This window comes from Wickerhamomyces ciferrii, contig 00020 (genome assembly GCF_000313485.1).
Source record: "Wickerhamomyces ciferrii WGS project CAIF00000000 data, strain NRRL Y-1031 F-60-10, contig 00020, whole genome shotgun sequence".
Classification (NCBI taxonomy): Eukaryota; Fungi; Ascomycota; class Saccharomycetes; order Phaffomycetales; family Wickerhamomycetaceae; genus Hansenula; species Hansenula ciferrii.
Window position 1 is genome coordinate 207,049 of NW_011887720.1, and position 23,019 is coordinate 230,067.

Here is a 23,019-nt window from a genome sequence, read left to right on the forward strand (position 1 = left end):
TAATTAGTTCTAAATTCTAATAATAATTTTTTTTAAGACAAACCTTAAAATTGGCGCTTAAAATTTCGCAATCAATTTTGTTCCGAATTTTCGCAAAACTATTGCATTAACATACATAAAGTTTTGCACTTTCGTGGAAACTCTCGAGAATTTGAAAACCTTAATTTTATGCAATTGTTGCGAATAGCCTAAAAAATAACCCTTAATGTATCAGTCACCAAAAACCCCAGATTTTAGATCATCTACAAGGAATTCCCTTTAATAAAGACAATATTGTTGGGGTCGGGAGAATGATAAAGTGAGTTGAATTATCAAATGGCGTAACGTATGAAAACACCAATCCACTTGTACTGAGCATACAATCCTTAGATTAAGAGGATCATCTTTCATCAAGATGGTAATCTATGGGTTAAATAAATACAACCCACTCGTTTGTTCCAAATCTTAGTGTCGATCAAGAATAGTCTATGGGGAAAGAATAAGCCGTGAATCGTGATTGATAAATAGGCTCGAGGTTTTTCGCAAAAATAGATCAGCTTTTTCAAAGTATTTAAACTAACCAAACTTCCCATCATTTAATTTAATTCAATTCAATTATCTCAAAGTAACATCCTTTGTTCAATCTATTGAGAAACTATTAACTTTAGAAGAAGAACAGACTAATCAATTATCAAAATGACAGTTAAAACATACCCATGGTGGAAAGATTCCACAATCTATCAAATTTGGCCAGCTTCATTTAGAGATTCCAATGGTGATGGTTTTGGTGATATTCCGGGTATTATTAAAAGTTTAGATCATATCAAATCTTTAGGTGCTTCAGTTGTTTGGTTATCACCTCATTATGATTCCCCACAAGATGATATGGGTTACGATATTTCAAATTATGAAGCCATTTATGAAAAGTATGGTACAATGGATGATATGAATCAATTGATTGAAGAAGTCCATAAAAGAGGGTTAAAATTGGTTTGTGATTTAGTTATTAATCATACTTCATCTGAACATGCTTGGTTCAAAGAATCAAAATCTTCATTGGATAACCCAAAAAGAGACTGGTACATTTGGAGAAAACCACGTTATGATGATAAAGGTAACAGATTACCACCAACCAATTGGTTATCTCATTTCTCAGGTTCTGCTTGGAATTACGATGAAACAACTGATGAATATTATTTATGTTTATTTGCTAAAACTCAACCAGATCTGAACTGGGAAAATGAAGAAACCAGAAATGCAATCTATAAATCTGCTTTAGAATTTTGGTTCAAAAAAGGTGTTGATGGTTTCAGAATTGATACAGCTGGTATGTACTCAAAGAAATTTGCTAAAGATGGTAAATCATTTGAAGATGCTCCAATTGTTTTCCCAGAACAATATTATCAACCATCAAGTGATTTCACCACCAATGGTCCACGTATCCACGAATTCCACAAGGAAATGTTTGAAAAAGTCACCTCGAATTATGATGTTTTGACTGTTGGTGAAGTTGGTCATTGTTCAAAAGAAGAAGCATTGAAATATGTTTCAGCTAATGAAAAGGAAATGAACATGATGTTCTTATTTGACGTTGTTGATGTTGGTTCAGATAAACAAGATAGATTCCGTTATAATGGGTTTACTTTGAAAGACTTTAAAGATGCTGTCGCTGCTCAAAGTGATTTTATTAAAGGTACAGATGCTTGGTCAACTGTCTTTATTGAAAATCATGATCAACCTCGTGCTGTCACAAGATTTGGTAACACTTCAAACAAACAATTATGGGCCAAATCAGCCAAATTATTAGCATTATTACAAACTACTTTAACTGGTACTTTATACATCTACCAAGGTCAAGAAATTGGTATGACCAATTTACCAAGATCATGGGATATTGAAGAATACAAGGATATCAATACCATCAATTACTGGGCTCAATATAAGGAAAAGACACCAAATGACCCAGAAGCTGATAAGAAATTATTGGATGTTATTAACTTAGTCGCTAGAGATCATGCAAGATCTCCAGTCCAATGGGATGACTCTGCTAATGGTGGTTTCTCAACTGGTACACCATGGACTCGTGTTAATGATAATTACAAAGAAATTAACGTTAAAGCTCAAACTGGTGATCCAGATTCAGTCTTCTCTTTTTACCAAAATGCCATTAAAGTTAGACAATTACACAAAGAATTATTCATCCATGGTGATTTTGAAATCTTAGATTATGAAAATGATAAATTGTTCACTTATGTCAAATCTTCAGCTGACCAAAAATCTTATGTTGTTTTGAATTTCTCTAATGAAGATGTTCCATTCAAACCATTAATCAGTGGTGATTTGAAATTGATTAATTCTAATGTTAAAGATGTCAACGAAAATACTTTAACTCCTTATGAAGGTAGAGTTTACTTAGTTGAATAAGTTTACTTACTTAATTGTATACAAAATAATTCAGTTGTTGACCAATCGTTCAAATTATTTTATAAATTATAAAAATACATATCAATTTGATTCTTGCTTTTGAATATTAATTGATATTGTAGATCTGCTTACTAAATTCAGGGAGTATTAGAAACATCTGTAATATCATATATTCTGGTAGGAATATTCGCTTACGAATTTGTCATATGTTTGTCTTTGGATGAAATTATACTACAAGATTAATCTCACTGAAAAATTCGAGTTCAATTTGAAAGTATTAGTTATTAATCGATTAATTATTAATCATATATAGTTATTTAGGGTTTTAAGGCAGTTCAGTAATCTGGCCAAAACTTTGATCTGTTATATTACCAGTAGGAATTGAATAGTACATACTGAATTGTGAAAATGGTGATAGCATATTCCTATCAGGAATTTCATCAGAAGCATCAAAACCAGTAATAGAGTGATAACCTTCGTCAATTTGTTGTACTGATTGCTCAATGACTTCATCACCTGGTAATGAAATTTCAATTGGATCTGGTTGTCTATAAGTCAGTCTCTTTGATTCAATCATTGTTCCAATTTTATGATACAAGGCTGGTATGATATGGATATCAGGAGTCTTATGTTTCATGAATATTCCATATACTGTACTCATTTGATCAAATGCTCTTGTAGAGTCAGTACGTGATGTTGCTAGCATTGTAACACCATATAGAGAATCTGCAATCTCTAATAGCTTATTGCAAACACCAGGAGCACCATTGGATTCAAATGCGAAATCTGGCAAGTCTTTCGTTTCTTCTAGAAATTCTTGTGCAATTTTCATAGGGAACTTAAAACTAAAACATGATGATTCACTATGGTCATTCTTATTGATGATAAAATTTTCTTTTGCAATTAACCAACCAAGACTCTGTAACCACGATTTAGATAAGATTATATTTAATTTTTGTGATTCATTCTTAGTTTTGTTTGATTTATGCCTTTTACTATCTAATTTCAGTTGCATCTGACCAATTGTTTCTCTCTTTTGCTCGGTTGGTTGATTTTGTAATAAATCTTGAAATATTGATAAATCTGTTCCAAACATGTTATTGAAACCATTTTCACTATCAGGTGAACTTTCACTCGATGAACCACTAGAATTTCTCAATAATAATTTACGACCAACTTCTTGAAAGAACTGTTTACCTGTAGAAGAAAAAACTTCAACAATTTCAGTGAAACCTGACAACAACTCAGGATATTCTTCATCATGCAATGAAGGAATCTCGATCGTTGGTTCGAGCAAAATAGGCAAATTTTCATGAAGACAAACATATCTCTCAGTGACAAGTAACATGTAATAAATCTTTTTACATCTGTGTACTTCAGCAGGTAATTTTCCAATGTAAGATTCCGGATCATGTAAGCTTAAAATTTGAGCTAATGAAACCGCTTCTCTAAGGTAAACAATGCCTTTCCTAGTACCACCTTCAATATTTCCATAATACATATGCAAGAAGAAACTTGTCAAAAGTGATTCAGTTGTGCTATCTATTTTATCCTCAAATAAAAATCTCACTCTTCTGGCTTCTTTGGCATATTCATCATCTTGCAATGTATTTTCAACTTTGATAACACCACCAGTTGACTTTAAAAACTTAATTTGTACACCTATTGCAGCACAAACAGCACATGATAAAGCGTAATATGATGCATTTTCTTCATTAAGCACAATACATCCATCTGATGCAGTTTGACAATTGTTATCTGTGAGTTTAGAAATCAAATGAGCAACCGATAATACAGGCCATAGTCCATAATACCAAGTTTGATAAACTTGCAAATAAGGTAACAAATTGTTTAAGGGTATATTGCAAGTTGGTTCTCTTGTAATTGAGTTATTATAGATCCCTAAATGATTTTTGAAACTTGGAGTACTAGACATTGATGGTGTAGATGGACTATATTGTGGAGTTCCCAAATGACCTGTAACACTACCACCATTTGCAGAAAGAAATTTAACGATATTCTCTCTCGTCTTCTGTTGTATTTTCTTTGGTCCTGACTTATGACGAACTCTGATATTTGTACACTCCATGTTATGATTGATACAATTGGTACAGCTTCCAAAGGAACTTGTAGCCAAATCACAACGGACTCTTCTTACAGCACAACCATCACAGGGTCTTGTATTTGATCTCTTCCGCGCTGAATCTTGTTTATTAGCAGATCTTTTTTGTTTTGTGACACCATTCCCTTGAAGATGTTGTTGATGATGATGATGAAGTTGATTTGATGACATTATTGAAAGCAGATTTGAACCTTTAGCTATAATAATCAGCGCCTAGTGCATTCTATTGTCGATTGATAGCTGATAACGTCGACTGAGCCTTAGTAGATAAGCAGAAACTATAAATCAGAAGTTAACAATAAGAGATAACGAATGTTTCAACGGTAATTGATGATATAATGATTGTTTGTACAAAGGATAATGAAATAAGTTTTTAAGAAATTCTCAACGAGATTTTGAACGAATTTAAACCAAAATATTTTACGGGGAAACCTGAAAAACGGGAGTCACTGATTTATTTTGTTGGTGAACAAAGTGATCTGGGGTAACTGATTGGAATTACCATATCGGGAAAATCAGGTGGGAAATTGGCGTTAACGTTTACAGTTTCTCCAAAATAAGTAATGCGCTGTTATATCTGCGCTAAAACGCGGATAAAAGTGCAAATTTCACCCGATCGGGAATTGAAAGTCACGTGATGTTGATGCATAACAGAATACTACAGATCTTAAAATTCGTGTTCAATAAGGATCTTTGGCCGAGTGGTTTAAGGCGTTCGACTCAAGATCGAATATCGCAAGATGCAGGAGTTCGAATCTCCTAGGATCCACCATTCTTTTTGCCACTTTAGACTAATTTTTTGAGCCATTCCAGGCTTATAAATGTAGATTTGAGTATTCAGAAAGCAATGGCTTGGTATACACTTTCAAAGAAGTCACTAGAAAGAGATGTGGATTTTGGATCTACTCTTCAAAAGTTCAAACAGAAGTACTTTTATAGTCGCGACTCAAAAGTCAAGATCCATAACGTCACGCCTCAGTGCTCACGGCAGACTTAAAAAATGCGATACAATTATATATATATCTTTTGCCAGGCAGTTCAGGATCGAGCTTACGAGCCCAAAAACTAAAATGCTTTGTGAGTCTAGTTACACTCATTTACAAATCATGTTTCCCCTTCGAGGTAATTTGATCGAATACCGGCCAGGCATAAGCCTAAACAACTTCAAGATTTAGGTGTCCGATCTCAATATAATTTGGGCGCACCGGTACCAGAGATCTAATTAAAATTATTAATCAGTATGAGATCTGAGATTTAAGGTTATAGCATACAATGCCTATAGAACACTGCACTGGTATCAATTCAAATCTCCGATTCCAAAATAGTCCAATATTTTAAACATGGTGAGCACTGAATATAGCGCAAGTAGTACGTTAGCTGAATCAAATTGAAGAGTCCACGCGGTATTATAATTATAGTGGCTCGACTCAAGGCTCAAGCCTCACATCTCGAGAGATTCGATCCATGATTGATTTTCAATCGTTTGAAATATTAGTGGCTAAATCCAAGGAGACTGGAGTGCCACTGTCACTGACTACCAGAAATCGGATCGGATCATGATTATTACGATGTTTATAATTTGACGGGTCAAGTTGTTTTTGGCACTTTTGCCCCAATTAAATATTCCAGTCACGTGCAATTTGTACATATTTCACCATATATACGATACTATCGGATGTGCTCATTTAAGTTAAGATACCGCCAAATTATTTTAACAGTTGTTGGTGATAGGGATGGATCATGGGATTATCAGATCATTTAAATATCGAGCCATGTCTCGTTTTCCAAAGAATTCTTATTCAATTAAGAAATCGATCCCATAGATTAGACTAAATTACAATTATACATTATGCCATCTCATTTTGATACTTTACAACTACATGCTGGACAAGAAGTTGAAGGACCTCACAACGCCAGAGCTACACCAATTTATGCCACAACTTCTTATGCTTTCAATAATTCAGAACACGGTGCCAACTTGTTCGGTTTAAGAGAAAAAGGTTTCATTTATTCAAGATTAAACAATCCAACCACTGATGTTTTTGAAAAGAGAATTGCTGCTTTAGAAAATGGTGCTGCTGCTTTAGCTGTTTCTTCAGGCCAAGCTGCTCAATTTACAGCTATCACAGCTTTAGCTCACGCTGGTGATAACATCATCTCAACTTCATATTTGTATGGTGGTACATATAATCAATTCAAAGTTGCATTCAAAAGATTAGGTATTGAAGCTAGATTTGTTAAAGATGGTGATAATGCTGAAGATTTTGAAAAATTATTTGATGAAAAGACTAAAGCTGTTTACTTAGAATCAATTGGTAACCCAAAATACAACATTCCAGATTTTGAAAAAATCGCAGCTGTTGCTCATAAACACGGTATCCCTGTTGTTGTTGATAATACTTTTGGTGCTGGTGGTTATTTTGTCAAACCAATTGATCACGGTGCTGATATTGTTGTCCACTCAGCAACTAAATGGATTGGTGGTCACGGTACCACTATTGCAGGTGTTGTTGTTGATTCAGGTAAATTCCCTTGGGCTGATTATCCTCAAAAATACCCACAATTTTCAGAACCTTCAGAAGGTTATCATGGTTTAGTCTTCAATGAAGCTTTTGGTAACTTAGCTTTTATTGGTCACGCCAGAGTTGAAATCTTGAGAGATTTAGGTCCTTCAATCAATCCATTTGCCTCATTCTTATTACTTCAAGGTTTAGAAACTTTATCATTAAGAGTTGAAAGACAAGCTGAAAACACATTCAAATTAGCTAAATATTTATCAGAATCTCCATATGTTTCATGGGTCTCATATCCAGGTTTAGAAAATCATCCGTATCATGAAAATGCTAAAAAATATTTGACAAATGGTTTTGGTGCTGTTTTATCATTTGGTGTTAAACCTTTACCAAATCAAGATCAACAAACTGATGTTTTCAAACATGCTGGTCCACAAGTTGCTGATAACTTAAAAATTGCATCTAATTTAGCCAATGTTGGTGATTCAAAAACCTTAGTGATTGCCCCATACTATACCACACATGAACAATTAAATCATGAAGAAAAAATTGCTTCAGGTGTTACAGAAGATTTGATTAGAGTTTCTGTTGGTACTGAATTCATTGATGATATTCTTGAAGATTTCGAACAATCTTTCAAAACTGTTTTCGGTCAATAGATTTCTTTAGTTTTATAACCTCTAATACCGAGGTGATGGTTGTATAAATACGTTTTAATGTTATTGTTAGATTGACGATCCTTTTATGAACAATAATGATGGTATATGTAGGTGATGATGTGATGATATACTCAACCGATTTAGGTACCTTCTAACTTTGGACCACGAGTGTCGAGCGAAATATTCAAATTTAAAACTGATTTTCGAAAGTCGACGTGGTACTCAGATTCCATGAATCTCGATTCGGACTATTTACTGATCTGATATAAATATCAGCTCATTATTTCAACAATATATTTACAATAATCTACCAAAGGCCGTACTAATAGAAATATAATATAAAGACTACAGAATTCCTTTCTTTATATCCTCATTTCACTCATATAAAATAAATCGTTCAATTGATCCTTGATACAGCTTCAAAACACTGATGATTAATAAAGTGGGTATATACAGCTAACGTTGGAAAAGGGAGATATAGGGAAATTAAGGGATAGTACATCGATCTAGCTTTTGATTATATTCTAACTGTTGAAGATTAAAAAAAAGCTTAATAAAATTGAAATGCACATACTGACCCTTCTCTGGATGATAACACTTAATATATCACTCAATTAATGACTTTCAAACCATAACAGGATCTCATGAGTTATTTATATAAGGTTAATATGAAGTGTCCCTTAACGGCCCACATTTTTACATAATCAGTCACATGACATACAAGCTTCCAAATAAGGAAATCTTCCCAAAACAGTAAGTAATAAAGGAGGAGAAGATAAATTAGTTATAGGAGGAGTATTTTTACAAGGCAAATTGGAGCAAACGGTTTAAAGTTAAAAGCATTGGAATTCCCACATTAATACCCCTCGAGAAAATCTTTTGAATTAAAATTATGTGTCAAAATTTAACCTTTGTTACTTAAAACTCTACATGCTTCAACAATATTGATAACTGATTCTTATCAAGTAAAACCCCCATAGAATTCATGTTAGGTGCTTCAGGTGGCAAATTCGCAAAAGGAAAAATCAACACCAAAATTTTCAACCACACAGATTCAAGTTTGAAAATTTTGTCTCATGGCCCGGTGGGAACGAAGGATTTTTGTGGACATATCTAATTTTCACAGAAAACGATATCAATTTGTCCCATGATTAATACTTTGCAGAACTTAAGTCCTTGAAGTTGAATATCAGTCTCAATTTTCAGTTTTCAAGAGAGACTCTCGATATGAAGCAAAATTGAAACGATTGCATGAGTTCATGAGTTGATGAATAGCAAAGCTAATTGATTTATTGCTCATGGTTACATCAATAAGTTCTGGGGAACTTGAACTTTTGATAATCCTACACTTTGTCTTGGACTTGATTTAATTGTTGATTCGATGAAGTTTATTCAAATGCTAAGAGTTAAATCGTCTCGTCTTGATACCCCGGGACCTTCAGTTTGAAGTACTCGAATTAATTCAAAGGTTAATTGATGGGATTAATGTTCATGAATCATGGTTCATTTGTGATGACTCGTGACTCGTTAGAGAGTCATCCACAAACCAGGCGCTCCACTGCTCTGCCTAGCTCTTTTGGCTGGTTATTGTTCACAGTTCTTTAAGTATAAGATAGACCCATATACGATAACGCAATAAGTTATAACTAGTGAATCTCGTGATAAAGGAATTTGATTCGTTGTTTGGTCAAACTCTGGAAGATTTGATTTTGGATTCTCATATGAGTGCATATGTCTAGACTCAAACACTCAAGATTAGTCTTTAAAATCTTGAAAACTAGCTGCTTATAGCTGGATCCTGAATCCTGATTTCTGGACGAAATATAGTTGTTCATGGCTTTTAATTTTCTCATCAGCATGAGAAGATACAAAAAATGGTTAGACAGAACAATTGATCATTAGGCAGAGAAAGATCTTTATGGGCCAGAGGGTCTTCAAGTTTCAACTGGCCAAACGGCTGTTCAAATGAGAGCGTCATCCATCTACGGATTTTACAACAATTTGTCTTGAAATCCTAGTTTAATGAACAAATATGTTTTTTCTCTGTTGGTATCACGCTTTATCTCTTTATTGTTACATACAAACATACAGATAAACAAAACTAATATAACTTGGGTATAATTGTTAGGAAAACCTTGTTGAAATTGAAGTTAAATTCACCTGGTTTCATGAGTCTTCAAATGTTTAGCCCTATAAAAAAGTTTTGTCAGTATAATTCGCACGGTTTCGTTATTTTTTTTCGCCTACATGTCCGATTTTGTATTAAATCTGTAGTCGCTCTCGCAGTTAAGTGAGCCTTTATACATATGTGCGTATGTACTTCTCTCGAGATTTGAGACTACTATTTTTATATGTCTTTTTTATAGCTTGTATGGACAAAGACTAGATTTGAAGGTGTATTTATTCAAGCTATATAGGGAAAAACCAACGTCAAAACAAACAGTCAAACTTTATCTTGTTTGCACAATTTCTAAACTTGATTTTTAGTGGCTACATTAAAGATAGTAATGAGCACGATTATTGGTGTATCGAAGCTTTTTGAGTTTTATTTTTCAACGTCTTTTTGAATTTCTTTTTAAAACGGTACTAATTTCCGTGGTACCGGAACTTCGGACAAAAATTTAGTTTTTTCTAGACTTAGGCAGAGAGCAGAGAGTCCTTCTAAAGAGCTAGGCGGGCCAAGGGTCCCCTGCTGCCGTGGTGGTGTTTAAACGGACTGTTAATTAATTAGTTCGCTAGCAGCCTAGCAGCCTAGAAGCCAGAAGGACTTAGACAGGGCCAGCGCCAGAGCTACCCTAGCTGGTAGATTATGAAACTGAGTATTAAAGATATCAATATATTAAAGTAGCTTTTGTGACTTTAAAGTACAAAAAATAGATCTATAAATCTACAATAATTGGTCCTGAATCCTGAATCCTGAATTATTAATATATATACAAATGACTGAATATGCATACCATTAAACCAGACAGCTTAGTTGTTTGATCCTGATTCCTGATCGTAAATGTTCGAATAGCCAACGCCAAACGTAGCCTCTTTGAGTATATAATCCTATATAAGCCTTCGCTATTTTTGAATAATGTCAGATCGCCTTGGGGTCAGTTTATAACTAGCAATTCAATTCCCTTCTTGAAGGACCCCCATATAATTTGATGTCAAACCAAGGTTCAAGATGTGTATAAATTTCTTTAAACAGTTTATCTATTCGATCAATTGAATTAGTATACAGAGTCTAGGACCGATGAACCGGTTGATTCGTTTAAGATTTCAGCACTCTGTCTTAATTTCGGACATGTCAAGCCAGGAACAATCTATTTTTTTTGAAATTACTGACCAGTGGCTTCGAGATGACACCTTCATGTTGAAGTATATCAGATTTGTTGACCTCTTAGATCAAGGTATCATGAGGAAAAAAAGGTGTAATCCCGGGAAAGGAGGACATTTTTTGAGAAGAGATGCTGTGCTTACCACTGATGGAAAAGATAAAGCTTTTAAGAAATAAGAGAAATTGATAATTGAGACTCAAAACTGTGGTGATTCTATTGGAAAAACTTGATGATTTTAAAGTTAAGATGATATTAAGTAGTATTGTCAATTTATATTAACAATTAATAGCCAAAAGTTGTATTGTTATGAGTGCTTAAGCTGTACCACAATCGTATATGTCAATTTTGTTGATTAGGATACGTCTCGCCAGATGGCGCATGAGACAAAAGTATCGCATTTCTTTTTTTCCGGTGTGTCATTTTTTGGGACATTTATCGAGCTGCGAGTGTCGCTGTGGAAATTTACCTAGCTCATCTCGAAGGTTTTTTAAGTCCCAAATCTGAGTTTGCATTTTATAAATTGATTCCAGTTTCCTTCAAATTGGTAATCTTGAATCTGAGTGTATTTGTTTACTTAGTTACACTGAGTTTTGTTATTTGGTTAACACTTCAAAGTTCAAACAGCAACGACCAAGTTGGCTTATCTATTCAATCAGACAGGTTTTTGTCCACGTCTTTAATTTATTCACACTATTTAAACCATAAAAAAGTCCCCTCATGTCCTGGACGTCAACAGCAGATAACAACAACAATTTTAATTTAAATAACAATCATTTCAATCATTTGAACAATTTTAATTTCAGTACAGGCTCTTCTACTCCAAACTCTACAAGTTCCTCTGCAAATTTCAACCAAAAACATTTATTTCAAGAGCTAAATTCTAAATTATCAAATCCAGGTGTGCTTGGTGCCAATTCTCAGCAAAATTTACAATATAGCGCACCTTCAACGGTCTCATCAGTGTCATCAGAATCGATAAGTGATTTTAAACCACCTTTAACTAGTAAAAACTCCAATATGGGTACTCAAATTGACAATTATTTCGCTAATGAAGATAATTCAAATGTTTCTTCAAATTTTTGGAATTTCCAAAATCCACAAGATTTAAATCAATTAAATCAAAAAAATTCTTTAGATGAGAGCTTAAATTTAGGTAAAAACACTATTGAAGAGGAAAATTTCTTACAATCTCAACAACAGCAAAATAACGATGTTTGGTCAAACAATAACTATCAAGTTCAACCAAATAATCATTTAAACACTTCAAATTCTTCTCTAAATCACTCAAATAGTGATCAAAGTCTATTTGAGTTGATGAAAATCCCTGGATTAGCTCACTCCTCAACTGTTAATAACCAAATTAATATCCCTTCTTTAAATAACACCCAATTCAACAACAACAATAATATTAACACAGCAAATGGTTTGAGCTATACAGCTTCAACTACACCATTACCATCTACACCATTGTCAAGCAAGTCTCCTGAACAAATGGGCTTCACAAACCTGTCACAATTCCAACAAGCTCATCAGGCCCCTTCTCAACAAGGTCAAATTGCTCAACATCAACCATCAAGTGCTCAAACTTCATCATTTGGATCAGCTCAAGTTCAACAACAAATCCAACAGTTACAACAACAACAACCAGCTATGGATTCAATCAATAATACTCAAATGTTGTTACAAAATTATCAACAGCAACAAGTTTATTTAGAACAATTACAACAACAACATCAACAATTGATGCAAAACCCATTATTTATTCAACAACAAGCACAATTAGTTTCTCAACAATTACAACAATTACAATTACAATTACAACTTCAAAAACAACAAATTGAATCAAATAATTTCCAATTAAATAATATTCAACAAAATTCATCAAAAGATTCAATTTCTGCATTAACTGAAGAAAATTTAATCAAATTACAAAATACACCAAAAGATATCAATGGTGTATTGGGTGAAAATGCTACTTCAACTTCATCTCAAGGTGGATTAGATAAACAAGCAAATGTTAATACTGAATTATACAAGACTGAATTATGTTCAACTTTCAACAAAACTGGTTCTTGTCCTTATGGTAACAAATGTCAATTTGCTCATGGTGGAAATGAATTGAAAGTTGTCAATCGTGGTTCAAAATATAGATCTAAACCATGTGCCAACTGGTCTAAAACCGGATCATGCAGATATGGTAACAGATGTTGTTTCAAACATGGGGAATAGATTTATAACTTCAGAGTTTTGAGGTTTTTTTTTGGAAATTTAATCATTAATTGGATTCTTATAGAGTTTGTAATTGTTTGTCATTTTTTGTTGGTTCTTGTAAACCATCATCACAGTCATCATTTCATATGTTCATATTGTTGATTATTATATTGTACTTAATTTAATTTGTTTTGGTTTTACTTTTTTTTAAGATTTATTCGGGGTTGGAAAGATTGAAGTTTCATATCATATTTCAATGATATTGATGTGTTTCAAATGCTCTTTTTTATTATATCTCCTATTTATTTGTTTAATGACTTATTTATATATTCAACGTGTATCTATGCTTTTTTCATGAGTTTAATGGAATGATTTATGCAGTTAGGATTCAGAGATTGTAGTAGGCTTGTAACATACAGAATTGGATATATTACATATTATGCCCTTGATATATTTGGACGTGTTACTTCCCATATATTCAATATTCTGCTAAAATTTATATCCATTTAATACCCGTTGATTCAACAAAGCGCGATGTTAATGCTTAAGTATGGGGCAAATTTTTTCAATAATACATCACGATTCACTTTACAAAGATACAAAAAGAGGATGGAAATCAACACAAAGAAAGCCATAATGATTGAGAACTAGTTGAGAAAAATATCAGAGAGATTCCTTATACAAGATGATACCAGAAACCTTTTTTAGAATCAACTCCATTTTGACTGAAAAATGGTGTTTTTTACTCATCGTTTTTGTGTAAACACTAAACACCCGAGAATCCAAAATTGATGCATCTCAAGACACAAAATTTTTTATATCAACTTTATTATATAGATTTATGATATGGTATGATACGCTACAGAGGGTTTGAAGGGTCAAAGTTTCAATAGGCTGCTTATTACGTTTTCCAAGAGGTTGCGCTAGTGCTGGTTTCCGTATAAAGCTAAAGATTTGCTGCTATTTTGCTATAAATCTACATATATTCATTAATTTTATACTTGTTTTGGTGTTTTTGGCTACGAGATAACTCAGATATATTACAATAAAAATGATTGATAAATTACCAATAGAGATAATATCCACAGATCTTGTGAATTTTTGTGATAGATCAAGTATACACAGTCTTACATTAACTTGCAAAACTCTTCATAATGCAACATTACAACGGTTGAATAAGTTTAGAGTATCACCAAATTTAATAAATTTTGATAATCCAATATTTCATGATGAAGATAGAGCTTTGAATAGAGAAAGACAAGATTCAATACTGCGTTATAAAAACGTGTTTTTCACAGCTGGTAATTCAAGATATGGACAAAGTCTGAAAATTAGAAATAACTATAGAGATTTGGTTAGAAATCTGAAGACAAGACCAGAAGTTGCCAAAGTAGTGGCTTAAAGATATTAATGATTGTACATAGTGTCGGGAATTTATAAATTTAATGAAGGTATATTTAAAAGTACTTTTATTAACTGAAAATTGTAGAAAACTGTTTATTCTAATGAATCAATTTCATCATCGTTTGAATCATCAATCTTTGTATGTTCCTTATTTCTTCTGTATAATATGGTCAAAGGAACCAGTAAGATCAACATCATCGAGTCTAACCCAATATTATAAGCATAACCTTTTAAATACCTTGGAGCATCAGAGGTTTTCCAAACGAATAAAGGAACCCACACACCAAATGTATTACCTAAAGTATTCATAGTACTCAAAGTTAATGCTCTTTCTTGTGAATTATTTGAACAAATGATATTAGCCCAAGAATATAAGACAGCAGCTATACTATCTGCAGTACCAGAAAGGAAAAAGGCAAACATGATGGCATTTTTTGGAATTTTCCAAATAGTTAACAAGATTCCTGATAACAAATTGAAAATTGCAACATATGCAATTATATAAGGATGTGAATCTTTCCAACTATCGACTATAATACCGTTCAACAATGAGAAGAAAATAGTCACAGCTGGGATAACTGTTGTTATAGTATTAACTTGATAAACTGAATAATTTTCAGCTTTAAGCCATATTGGTAATCCATTTTGTGAACTTATACCATCAGCTTGTGAAAAAAATATAGCAAATACAACAAGGATCCAAAATCTCCAACCTTTTATAATTTGTAAAATTACAGAGATTGAAAATCTATCTTTTGAAGATCTTCCTTCTCTAATCATTCTTAATCTTGCCAATTTAATTTCATTTGGTGTTAAAAGTCTATTATTATGAATTTTATCAGGTAATCCTGGTAATGTTAAGACTCCATAAAGTGAAATTGGTAATGTGATGATGAAAGCTAAGATATATAACCATCTCCATCCTTCAAGACCATGTAACCCACTAAGATGTTTATAAGCACCTGCTTGAATATACCCAGCAGCCATACCACCGACTTGTGAAGCACAGAAATATAAAGCAGATCTTTTGGTCAATTCATTTTCAGTATACCATGATCCTAGGATATACTGGCAAAAAGGGAAGAAGAAAGATCCAAATAAACCAATACAGAACCTTAAAGCATATAATTGATGATAATTTGTGATTTTGAATAATGCTAATGTGAAAATAGACCAGATAGAATCCATTATTGGTAAATATAAATGAATTGGTAGTTTTGTTCCAAGCATAGTTAATGGAATTTGTCCCACAATAAAACCTGCCATAAAACATGAGTTTTGATAAGTTAATTGATTTCCATACATTCCCAGATCTTCTTTCATCCCTGAAACATAGGCATAACTAACAGCAGATGTATCCAAGGTTTTCACAAATGATGATAAGAACAAATAGACCAAGATTAATAGATCTAATTTGATGATTAATTTCCTTTCAGCTTTTGTATCAGTGATAGCAAACCATTGATACCATCTTTGTGGGACTTGTTTGATCTTGAGGAATTCATAATCTTCTTCAGTCAACTCATTGACCAGATCTTCAGGAATATGAATATTTGGATCTAGTTGGTTGACGTGAATACCCAATGGTGACTTATCTATGGAGTTGTCTGACATATTTGACGTCTTTTAAACCTCTATTGTTGATTTTGTTTAAGTATGGGATTCCATTAGTCTTTATAGACAGCTTCAAAATTTATAATTTCGTAAAATAAGATGAGCTGAGTTTATCGCATATTGCCTGTTTCAAGTTTGAACTCCATGGTACAAGTTCAACTCGTGAAAATTTGCATTGATACCGTTTGGCTGTTGTTGATCTTTCGAAGAGAGCAGCAAAATTTGACTGTTTAAGAAAATGCACACAGTGTGGTAGAAAATGAGGTTCGCTGAATGCCACAATTTGATTACATTGGGAAAATTGAAATAAAGAACTAGGTATATTCCATACTCAAATTAGTGTAATCGTTAATTGCTTTCGTATCACATTGCTGATAGTTTGTTATATGTGGACCTTCTAATTTGGTATTACTTGTCCATATCTAAGTACCCAACATGTCAGACGATAAATAAGATAAGTCACGAGAAATTGTGTCATAAAGATGTTTTAATAGAACTTTGGGAACGGCTAATTAATTGTGTACTAGGAGTACGAAAGTAGTAATATCCATTGCGTTGTGTCATAATTTATAAATCATTATACTGAACGTCTATAGCACGTTATTAAGTTAAAATATCGATGAGATGACTAAAGTATTAGTACTATTAATATAGTGTACTTTTATTAACATGATATATCTAGCTATGATCTATGATCATGAATTATCTCCACAATTTCTATAATTTATTAATTCCAGATTAAGATCTATACAACATGCAACTTCTATCTATGTGGTAAACATTTTGTTGGAATATACTTCTATGATTGGTAAAATTCTATTGATTTATATATATCACAAGATTATACCTTAGTACCAAAATCTATTTTTGTTCATAAAATGGATAATCAAGGTACCCTTTTTCACCACCTACATAAAATGAAGATCTATCATATGGTGTTAAAGGCCAATCATTTTCTAATCTATCAGCTAAATCTGGATTAGAAATGAAATGACGACCAAAAGCAATAACTGTTCTTTCATCTGCTTGAACATGTTTTCTTAATTTATCAAAATCACTAGTATAACCATCAGCTCTAACGATAACACCTTTAAAGATTTGATAAACAAAATCGTTAGTGATATGTAGGTTTTTAGTAACAAGATCTGCTCTTGGTTCAACAAGATGAATGAATGCAATTTTTTTACCTTGTTTTCTCCTTGATTCTAATTCACCAATTAAATATGAATAAGTTGCAATGGTTTGATCTTCAAAAAAGTCAACATCTTCCAAAGTTCTAAAGAATGGTGATAATCTAACACCAATTTTAGAATAACCTACTGCTTTACCAACACCATCAACGATATCTAGAATGAAATTGGCTTTTTTTTCAATTGAACCACCATATCTATCAGTTCTTTTGTTTAAATTATCATATAAGAATTGGAATGGTAAATAACCATTAGCAGCATGTAATTCAACACCATCTGCACCTAATTCAATAGATTTCTTAGCTGCATTAACAAAATCTTGAATATACTCCTCAACTTCTTGAGTGGTTAACCCATATGAAGGATTACCAGCAGCAATAGCAGCTTCTTCATCTTCTTTTTTAATATAAACATTTGAACTTGGAGCTAAATATTTCAAACCAAGTGATTTTGTTAAAGCAGGATCAGCATATAAACCTAAAGCCCAAATTTGTAAGAAGAAGAATGATTTATTCTTATGAATAGCTTCAATAACACCTTTCCATTTTTGAGCTTGTTTTTCATTATAAATACCTGGTGGTTGATATTGACCAGATGATTTGAATGAGACTAAAACAGCTTCAGAAATAATTAAAGTACCTTCTCTTCTTGAACGTTGATCATAGTAATCTTTGACATAATCGAATGGAATGTGATCATCTGAGTTTCTACCTCTTGTTAATGGAGCTAATGCAACTCTGTTCTTTAAGGTAACATCACCAACTTTAATTGGCTTGAAAAGATTTGATTCTTTTAAATTGTAAGCAGTGACCATCTTTACACTCTCTTTTGTGCCTTTGAGTACTAATCAATTGAAAATGAATTGAGAAATGTTTGCAAAGTAACGAATTAAACTGATGAAGATATATGGCTTCTTTTATATAGATCTTTTCAAATGTAGCGTAATCGTGGTTCGAGATTATGTGAAAATTTATTCAATTACTAATCCAGATTCCAAACAGTTTGAGTATACTGTGAACTATGAACTATGAATAAGTTGATCGATAATATAATATTGGATGATTTGATGTACAATTTAAAACTCAAATGATGATTTTGCGTAGTATTGAAAGATCAAGTGCATGGATCATTTATCTAACCTCTATTGTTCAGTATGGAAATGAAACCATGTACCTACCTGCCTGTATAAGTATGGAGTCCGCGCGGGTAAAAAAGAGTACAACCAATTCATAATAATGACTCTTAATGAGTCAAAGATAACAATTGGGATGAAAATATATAAAGAAGCGTAAAAACTTTGTAATAGAGTATTATATTTCACAAAGCTAGAAAACAACAGATCTGAAATGTCATTTGCAATCCACCCAGTTACCAAAGAAGATGAAGAAGAATGGACAAGATTATTCAAATTATACCTTGTCTTCTATAAAGCTACAGTATCAGATGAGATCATTAAATCAACTTTCCAAAGAGCTTTAGACCCTGAAATCAAATTATGGGCAGCTTTGGCTTTTTCAAATGAAACTCAAAAACCAATTGGGTTAGTTAATTATTTTAGTCACATTCAAACTTGGGATATCAAAGATAAGATTCTATTGAACGATTTATATGTTGACGAGGATGCAAGAGTCAAAGGGGTTGGCAGAGGATTGATTGAATATGTCTACAATCATGCTGATGAGTTAGGAACACCAGAGGTCTACTGGAACACTGATAAAACTAATCATAGAGCACAGTTATTATATACCAAAGTTGGTGTTGAAAAGGGTAAGAACTCTTACAAAAGACCATTATAGATGATATATGGAATAACATACGGTATTTATTAATACAATATACAATTGATATTGGAAACTTTGTTTATTTCTCAAAGCTACTAGTAAATGACTAATATTTATCATGCTCTAAATCTTTTTTTCAAATCAGCCGAACCTGATTTTCCTTGTGATAATCTCCATTCATTTTGATCTTTAGTAAATTTATTGAACAATGGAACAATTTTTTCATTTGCCCTTTTTTTGTTTTGTCCAGGATTTGTATTAACTTCAAAAAATTCAGGTGAAACTTCAACAAGCCATTTTGGTTCAATTTGTGTAACATGAACTAGATATTCCTTTGTAGTATTCAAAATCGAATTATAAACAACATATTGTGGATTATTTCTAACACAACTTGATGGATGAATATAAACTTGAGTTTCTTCGGCAAGAGTTTTATAACCTTCTTGTTGATCTCTTTTAGCAACATTTTTGAAAAATCCAGAACATAATGCTTTTCTAACAGAATTCGTATTTGCTCCACAACTTATTATTGGATATTTAAATCTTTTAAAAATTTGAATTAATTGATTTCTAACATCTTGTGCTCTTTTCAATGATCTTTCTTGAATAAAATTTTCTTGACACCACTGTTTTGAATAATCATTATTAACCCATGCATTATAAACATTTAAATACGTTAAATGATCCCCATGAGGATGATGGAATCTTGCCTTCTTCTTATCTGCTAATTCTTGTTGTTGTTTAGGTCTATTGAAAATATTTGGAGTTGATAACACAGCAAAAATCGTAATCATTTCATCTGAACATTTATAATGTATTGATTCAATCAAAGTCTTGGAAATAGTTGGATCTGCAGGTATATTCACTAAATTTCTACCTATGGTTGTGATTCTTGATTCTTCATCCACAGCTTTCAAATAATATAACTCATTCAAAGATAATAAAATAGAATCTGTTGATGGGGGATCCATGAATTGGAAATTTAATAAATCATTAATACCAATAGCTTTCAACATTAAAATAACATTACTCAAATTTTGTCTTTGAATTTCTGGAATTGTATTTGGTAACATTTCATTTTGATATGCTAATTCTGTATATAATCTAAAACATTTACCAGGTCCCGTTCTACCAGCTCTACCAGCTCTTTGATTTGCTTGTGCTTGTGAAATTGGACGAACTGTTAAAGAATCCATACCTAATTTTGGATCATATGCATTGATTTTAGAAAATCCAGGATCAATAACATAATAAATACCATCAATAGTTAATGAAGTTTCTGCAATGTTTGTAGCCAATATGACTTTTCTTGAACCTTTTGGTGTTGGTTCAAAAATTCTTGATTGTGTTTCAGAAGGTAATGCAGAATAAACTGGTAAAACAATTAATTCCGGAATTGATGATCCCAATGCTTTCATTTTTTCATTCAATACTTGAACAGAAGTTTCAATCTCTTCTTGGCCAGTTAAGAACACTAAAATGTCACCTTCAGGTTCAGATATATGAATTTGAACAACAGAATCTAAAGCAGCTGCCAAATAATCCAGTTCTGGTTCTTTAGTATATAAAATCTCAACAGGATATGTTCTACCAGGGATTTCAACAATTGGACAGTTATTAAAGTAGCCAGAAAATTTACCAGCATCTAATGTAGCAGATGTGACAATGATTTTAAGATCTGGTCGTCTTGAAGCAGCTTCTTTCAAAAGAGCAAAAAGAACATCAGTAGCTATAGTTCTTTCATGCGCTTCATCCAACATAATCACTGAATAATTACTCATATCTGGATCTATCAGTGCTTCACGCTGTAGCATACCATCAGTCATATACTTAATTTTAGTCTTTGGAGAACTCAAATCATCAAATCTAACCGTGTAACCGACTTCTTGACCTACACGACAACCAACTTCATCAGCAACTCTTCTTGCAACAGATTGTGCGGCAACACGACGTGGTTGGGTACATCCAATAACACCTCTGTTAGCAAAACCATCTTCATAAAGATATTGTGTCAATTGTGTTGTTTTACCTGACCCTGTTTCACCAACAATAACAATGAATTGATTATCACTAACAGCTTTCATTAATGTAGATCTCATCTTGAATACTGGTAATGATTCTCTTTGTTCTTTCATACTGAGGTCTGTTCTCTTACCATAAGAAACGTTTTTATCCCTCTTTGGAACGTAATCACTGGATTTTTCTTCATCTGGTACTTGATCTTGAGTGAGTGGATCATCGTTATTTGTGGCTTTATTAGCTTTATCTTTGAGTTGTTGTTCTCTTTTCTCTTTCATTTCTTTTATTTTTTGTTCTCTTCTTTCCTTAGCTAAAGCAGATCCACTCATAGCGGCTCTATTTAATGAACCTTCAGGTAATTTAACAACTTTTGCAGGTGCAAGTTTTTCAGTTTCAATATTCATACCAGCTAAAAATGGTGGTACTGAATGTTTCAATTCCACATCAATATCTTGAGCTGCTTGATTTCCATCATCCTCTTCATCTTCCAATTCATGATCTTCTTTATCTAAATCAGGATAATCTTTAGCAGAGACAGCACCTGCAGCAATTAATTGACGAATTTCCCATTTTTCTGGGGATGTTAATCTTCTCTTGGAATTTGATGTTGTAGTAACATGTAATTCTCTTCCTCTTCTATCATTTTGATATATCTGAATTGATTCACCAGTATATTGATCAACATCTTTCATTGACAATCCAATTCTATTGCCTTCAACTTTTACGACTTTAACATAAACTTCCTGATCTCTTTTCAAGATATCAGATGGATGGTTTATTCTAGATTTATCAATGGCTGAAATATGTACAAGTCCATCAACTCCCCCCTTAACGCCATATAGCCGTACGAAAGCACCAAAGTTTGTTATATTCATCACTCTTCCACTATAGATTTTGTCTCTTATTACTTCTTCATCTTGTGGTGTACCACGATCTCTAAAATTTGGTTTACGTTCATCTCTATAAGGACTTCTTGATCTATTTCTTGTTGGTAGCTTTACGTCATCATCATCCTCAGTTTTAAAATCTTTCCATTCATGTAATAAATTTTCACCATCATAATCTTCTTCTTTCTTTATACTGTTATAATCATTGGGTAGAGATAATATATGATTAGGTGTAGGATCATCTTCTTTCTTCGGTATCACAGGTTCATGATCTTCTTTCTTGATTATAGACTGATTCTTCCCAAAGCAAACGTTCAAGTCTAAATAAATAGCTTCAATGAAATCAGAGGCAAACTCAGCACCCACTTCTTCTAATGACGATTTGAACTCATTTAAAGAGCTCGAGTCATTATACAAGCTAACAACGAAATCAGCCACTTCTTCTTCATCAGCACCGGCATTCTCAAGAATCTTGCTCCTTATCTCAATCAAGCTAGCTTCTTTTGACATTGAAATCTCTTTAATTTGGGTTCGTTAAGTTGTAAACAAAGATCTATTAGAGTGTAAACAATTTTTTAAATTATATTGACAGATTTTAGTATGCAGCTTAGTCATCATCAAAGGTAAATTGGAGCTCACTAATAAACTATAAACATAAACAAAACTATAATATGTTTCAGTGGAATTTATCTTATGGGTAATGATTTTCATCACTCAATCCATCGTTTAGATACTTGTTTGAATAAGTTAAATTCGATCTTTGAAGTCTTTGGTATACGGTGCTTTATGATCTACAATTGAAAGAATTATAAACATAATATGTCTTTTCAAAATAGCCACAGGCTTCATTTATTTATCATTATCGTACAAAATTTAATCCAAAGTATCAT

At 32.6% G+C, this 23,019-nt stretch overlaps 9 protein-coding genes across 9 annotated transcripts; 5 read left to right on the plus strand and 4 right to left on the minus strand.

The window, feature by feature from the left end:
• Nucleotides 1-675: 675 nt before the first annotated feature.
• On the plus strand, nucleotides 676-2,403 carry AGL1 (glycoside hydrolase family 13 protein; the record flags this gene model as incomplete). Its single annotated transcript, XM_011278428.1, has 1 exon — nucleotides 676-2,403. The coding sequence occupies one exon, from the start codon at nucleotides 676-678 to the stop codon at nucleotides 2,401-2,403; it is 1,728 nt and encodes a 575-aa protein (XP_011276730.1).
• A 325-nt stretch (nucleotides 2,404-2,728) lies between these two features.
• Nucleotides 2,729-4,696, minus strand: BN7_1021 (Zn(II)2Cys6 transcription factor; the record flags this gene model as incomplete). The annotated part of the gene is made up of 1 exon (XM_011278429.1): nucleotides 2,729-4,696. One exon carries the CDS (start codon nucleotides 4,694-4,696, stop codon nucleotides 2,729-2,731), a length of 1,968 nt encoding a protein of 655 aa, XP_011276731.1.
• Nucleotides 4,697-6,374: 1,678 nt separating this feature from the next.
• On the plus strand, nucleotides 6,375-7,697 carry MET17 (bifunctional cysteine synthase/O-acetylhomoserine aminocarboxypropyltransferase MET17; the record flags this gene model as incomplete). Its single annotated transcript, XM_011278430.1, has 1 exon — nucleotides 6,375-7,697. One exon carries the CDS (start codon nucleotides 6,375-6,377, stop codon nucleotides 7,695-7,697), a length of 1,323 nt encoding a protein of 440 aa, XP_011276732.1.
• A 4,043-nt stretch (nucleotides 7,698-11,740) lies between these two features.
• On the plus strand, nucleotides 11,741-13,252 carry BN7_1023 (Chromodomain-helicase-DNA-binding protein; the record flags this gene model as incomplete). The annotated part of the gene is made up of 1 exon (XM_011278431.1): nucleotides 11,741-13,252. The coding sequence occupies one exon, from the start codon at nucleotides 11,741-11,743 to the stop codon at nucleotides 13,250-13,252; it is 1,512 nt and encodes a 503-aa protein (XP_011276733.1).
• A 1,033-nt stretch (nucleotides 13,253-14,285) lies between these two features.
• On the plus strand, nucleotides 14,286-14,636 carry BN7_1024 (uncharacterized protein; the record flags this gene model as incomplete). The annotated part of the gene is made up of 1 exon (XM_011278432.1): nucleotides 14,286-14,636. One exon carries the CDS (start codon nucleotides 14,286-14,288, stop codon nucleotides 14,634-14,636), a length of 351 nt encoding a protein of 116 aa, XP_011276734.1.
• A 95-nt stretch (nucleotides 14,637-14,731) lies between these two features.
• Nucleotides 14,732-16,252, minus strand: BN7_1025 (Vitamin H transporter; the record flags this gene model as incomplete). The annotated part of the gene is made up of 1 exon (XM_011278433.1): nucleotides 14,732-16,252. One exon carries the CDS (start codon nucleotides 16,250-16,252, stop codon nucleotides 14,732-14,734), a length of 1,521 nt encoding a protein of 506 aa, XP_011276735.1.
• Nucleotides 16,253-17,113: 861 nt separating this feature from the next.
• On the minus strand, nucleotides 17,114-18,256 carry BN7_1026 (alkene reductase; the record flags this gene model as incomplete). Its single annotated transcript, XM_011278434.1, has 1 exon — nucleotides 17,114-18,256. One exon carries the CDS (start codon nucleotides 18,254-18,256, stop codon nucleotides 17,114-17,116), a length of 1,143 nt encoding a protein of 380 aa, XP_011276736.1.
• A 532-nt stretch (nucleotides 18,257-18,788) lies between these two features.
• HPA2 (histone acetyltransferase) lies at nucleotides 18,789-19,238 on the plus strand (the record flags this gene model as incomplete). The annotated part of the gene is made up of 1 exon (XM_011278435.1): nucleotides 18,789-19,238. The coding sequence occupies one exon, from the start codon at nucleotides 18,789-18,791 to the stop codon at nucleotides 19,236-19,238; it is 450 nt and encodes a 149-aa protein (XP_011276737.1).
• A 101-nt stretch (nucleotides 19,239-19,339) lies between these two features.
• On the minus strand, nucleotides 19,340-22,639 carry PRP22 (DEAH-box ATP-dependent RNA helicase PRP22; the record flags this gene model as incomplete). Its single annotated transcript, XM_011278436.1, has 1 exon — nucleotides 19,340-22,639. The coding sequence occupies one exon, from the start codon at nucleotides 22,637-22,639 to the stop codon at nucleotides 19,340-19,342; it is 3,300 nt and encodes a 1,099-aa protein (XP_011276738.1).
• Between the last annotated feature and the right edge of the window lie 380 nt (nucleotides 22,640-23,019).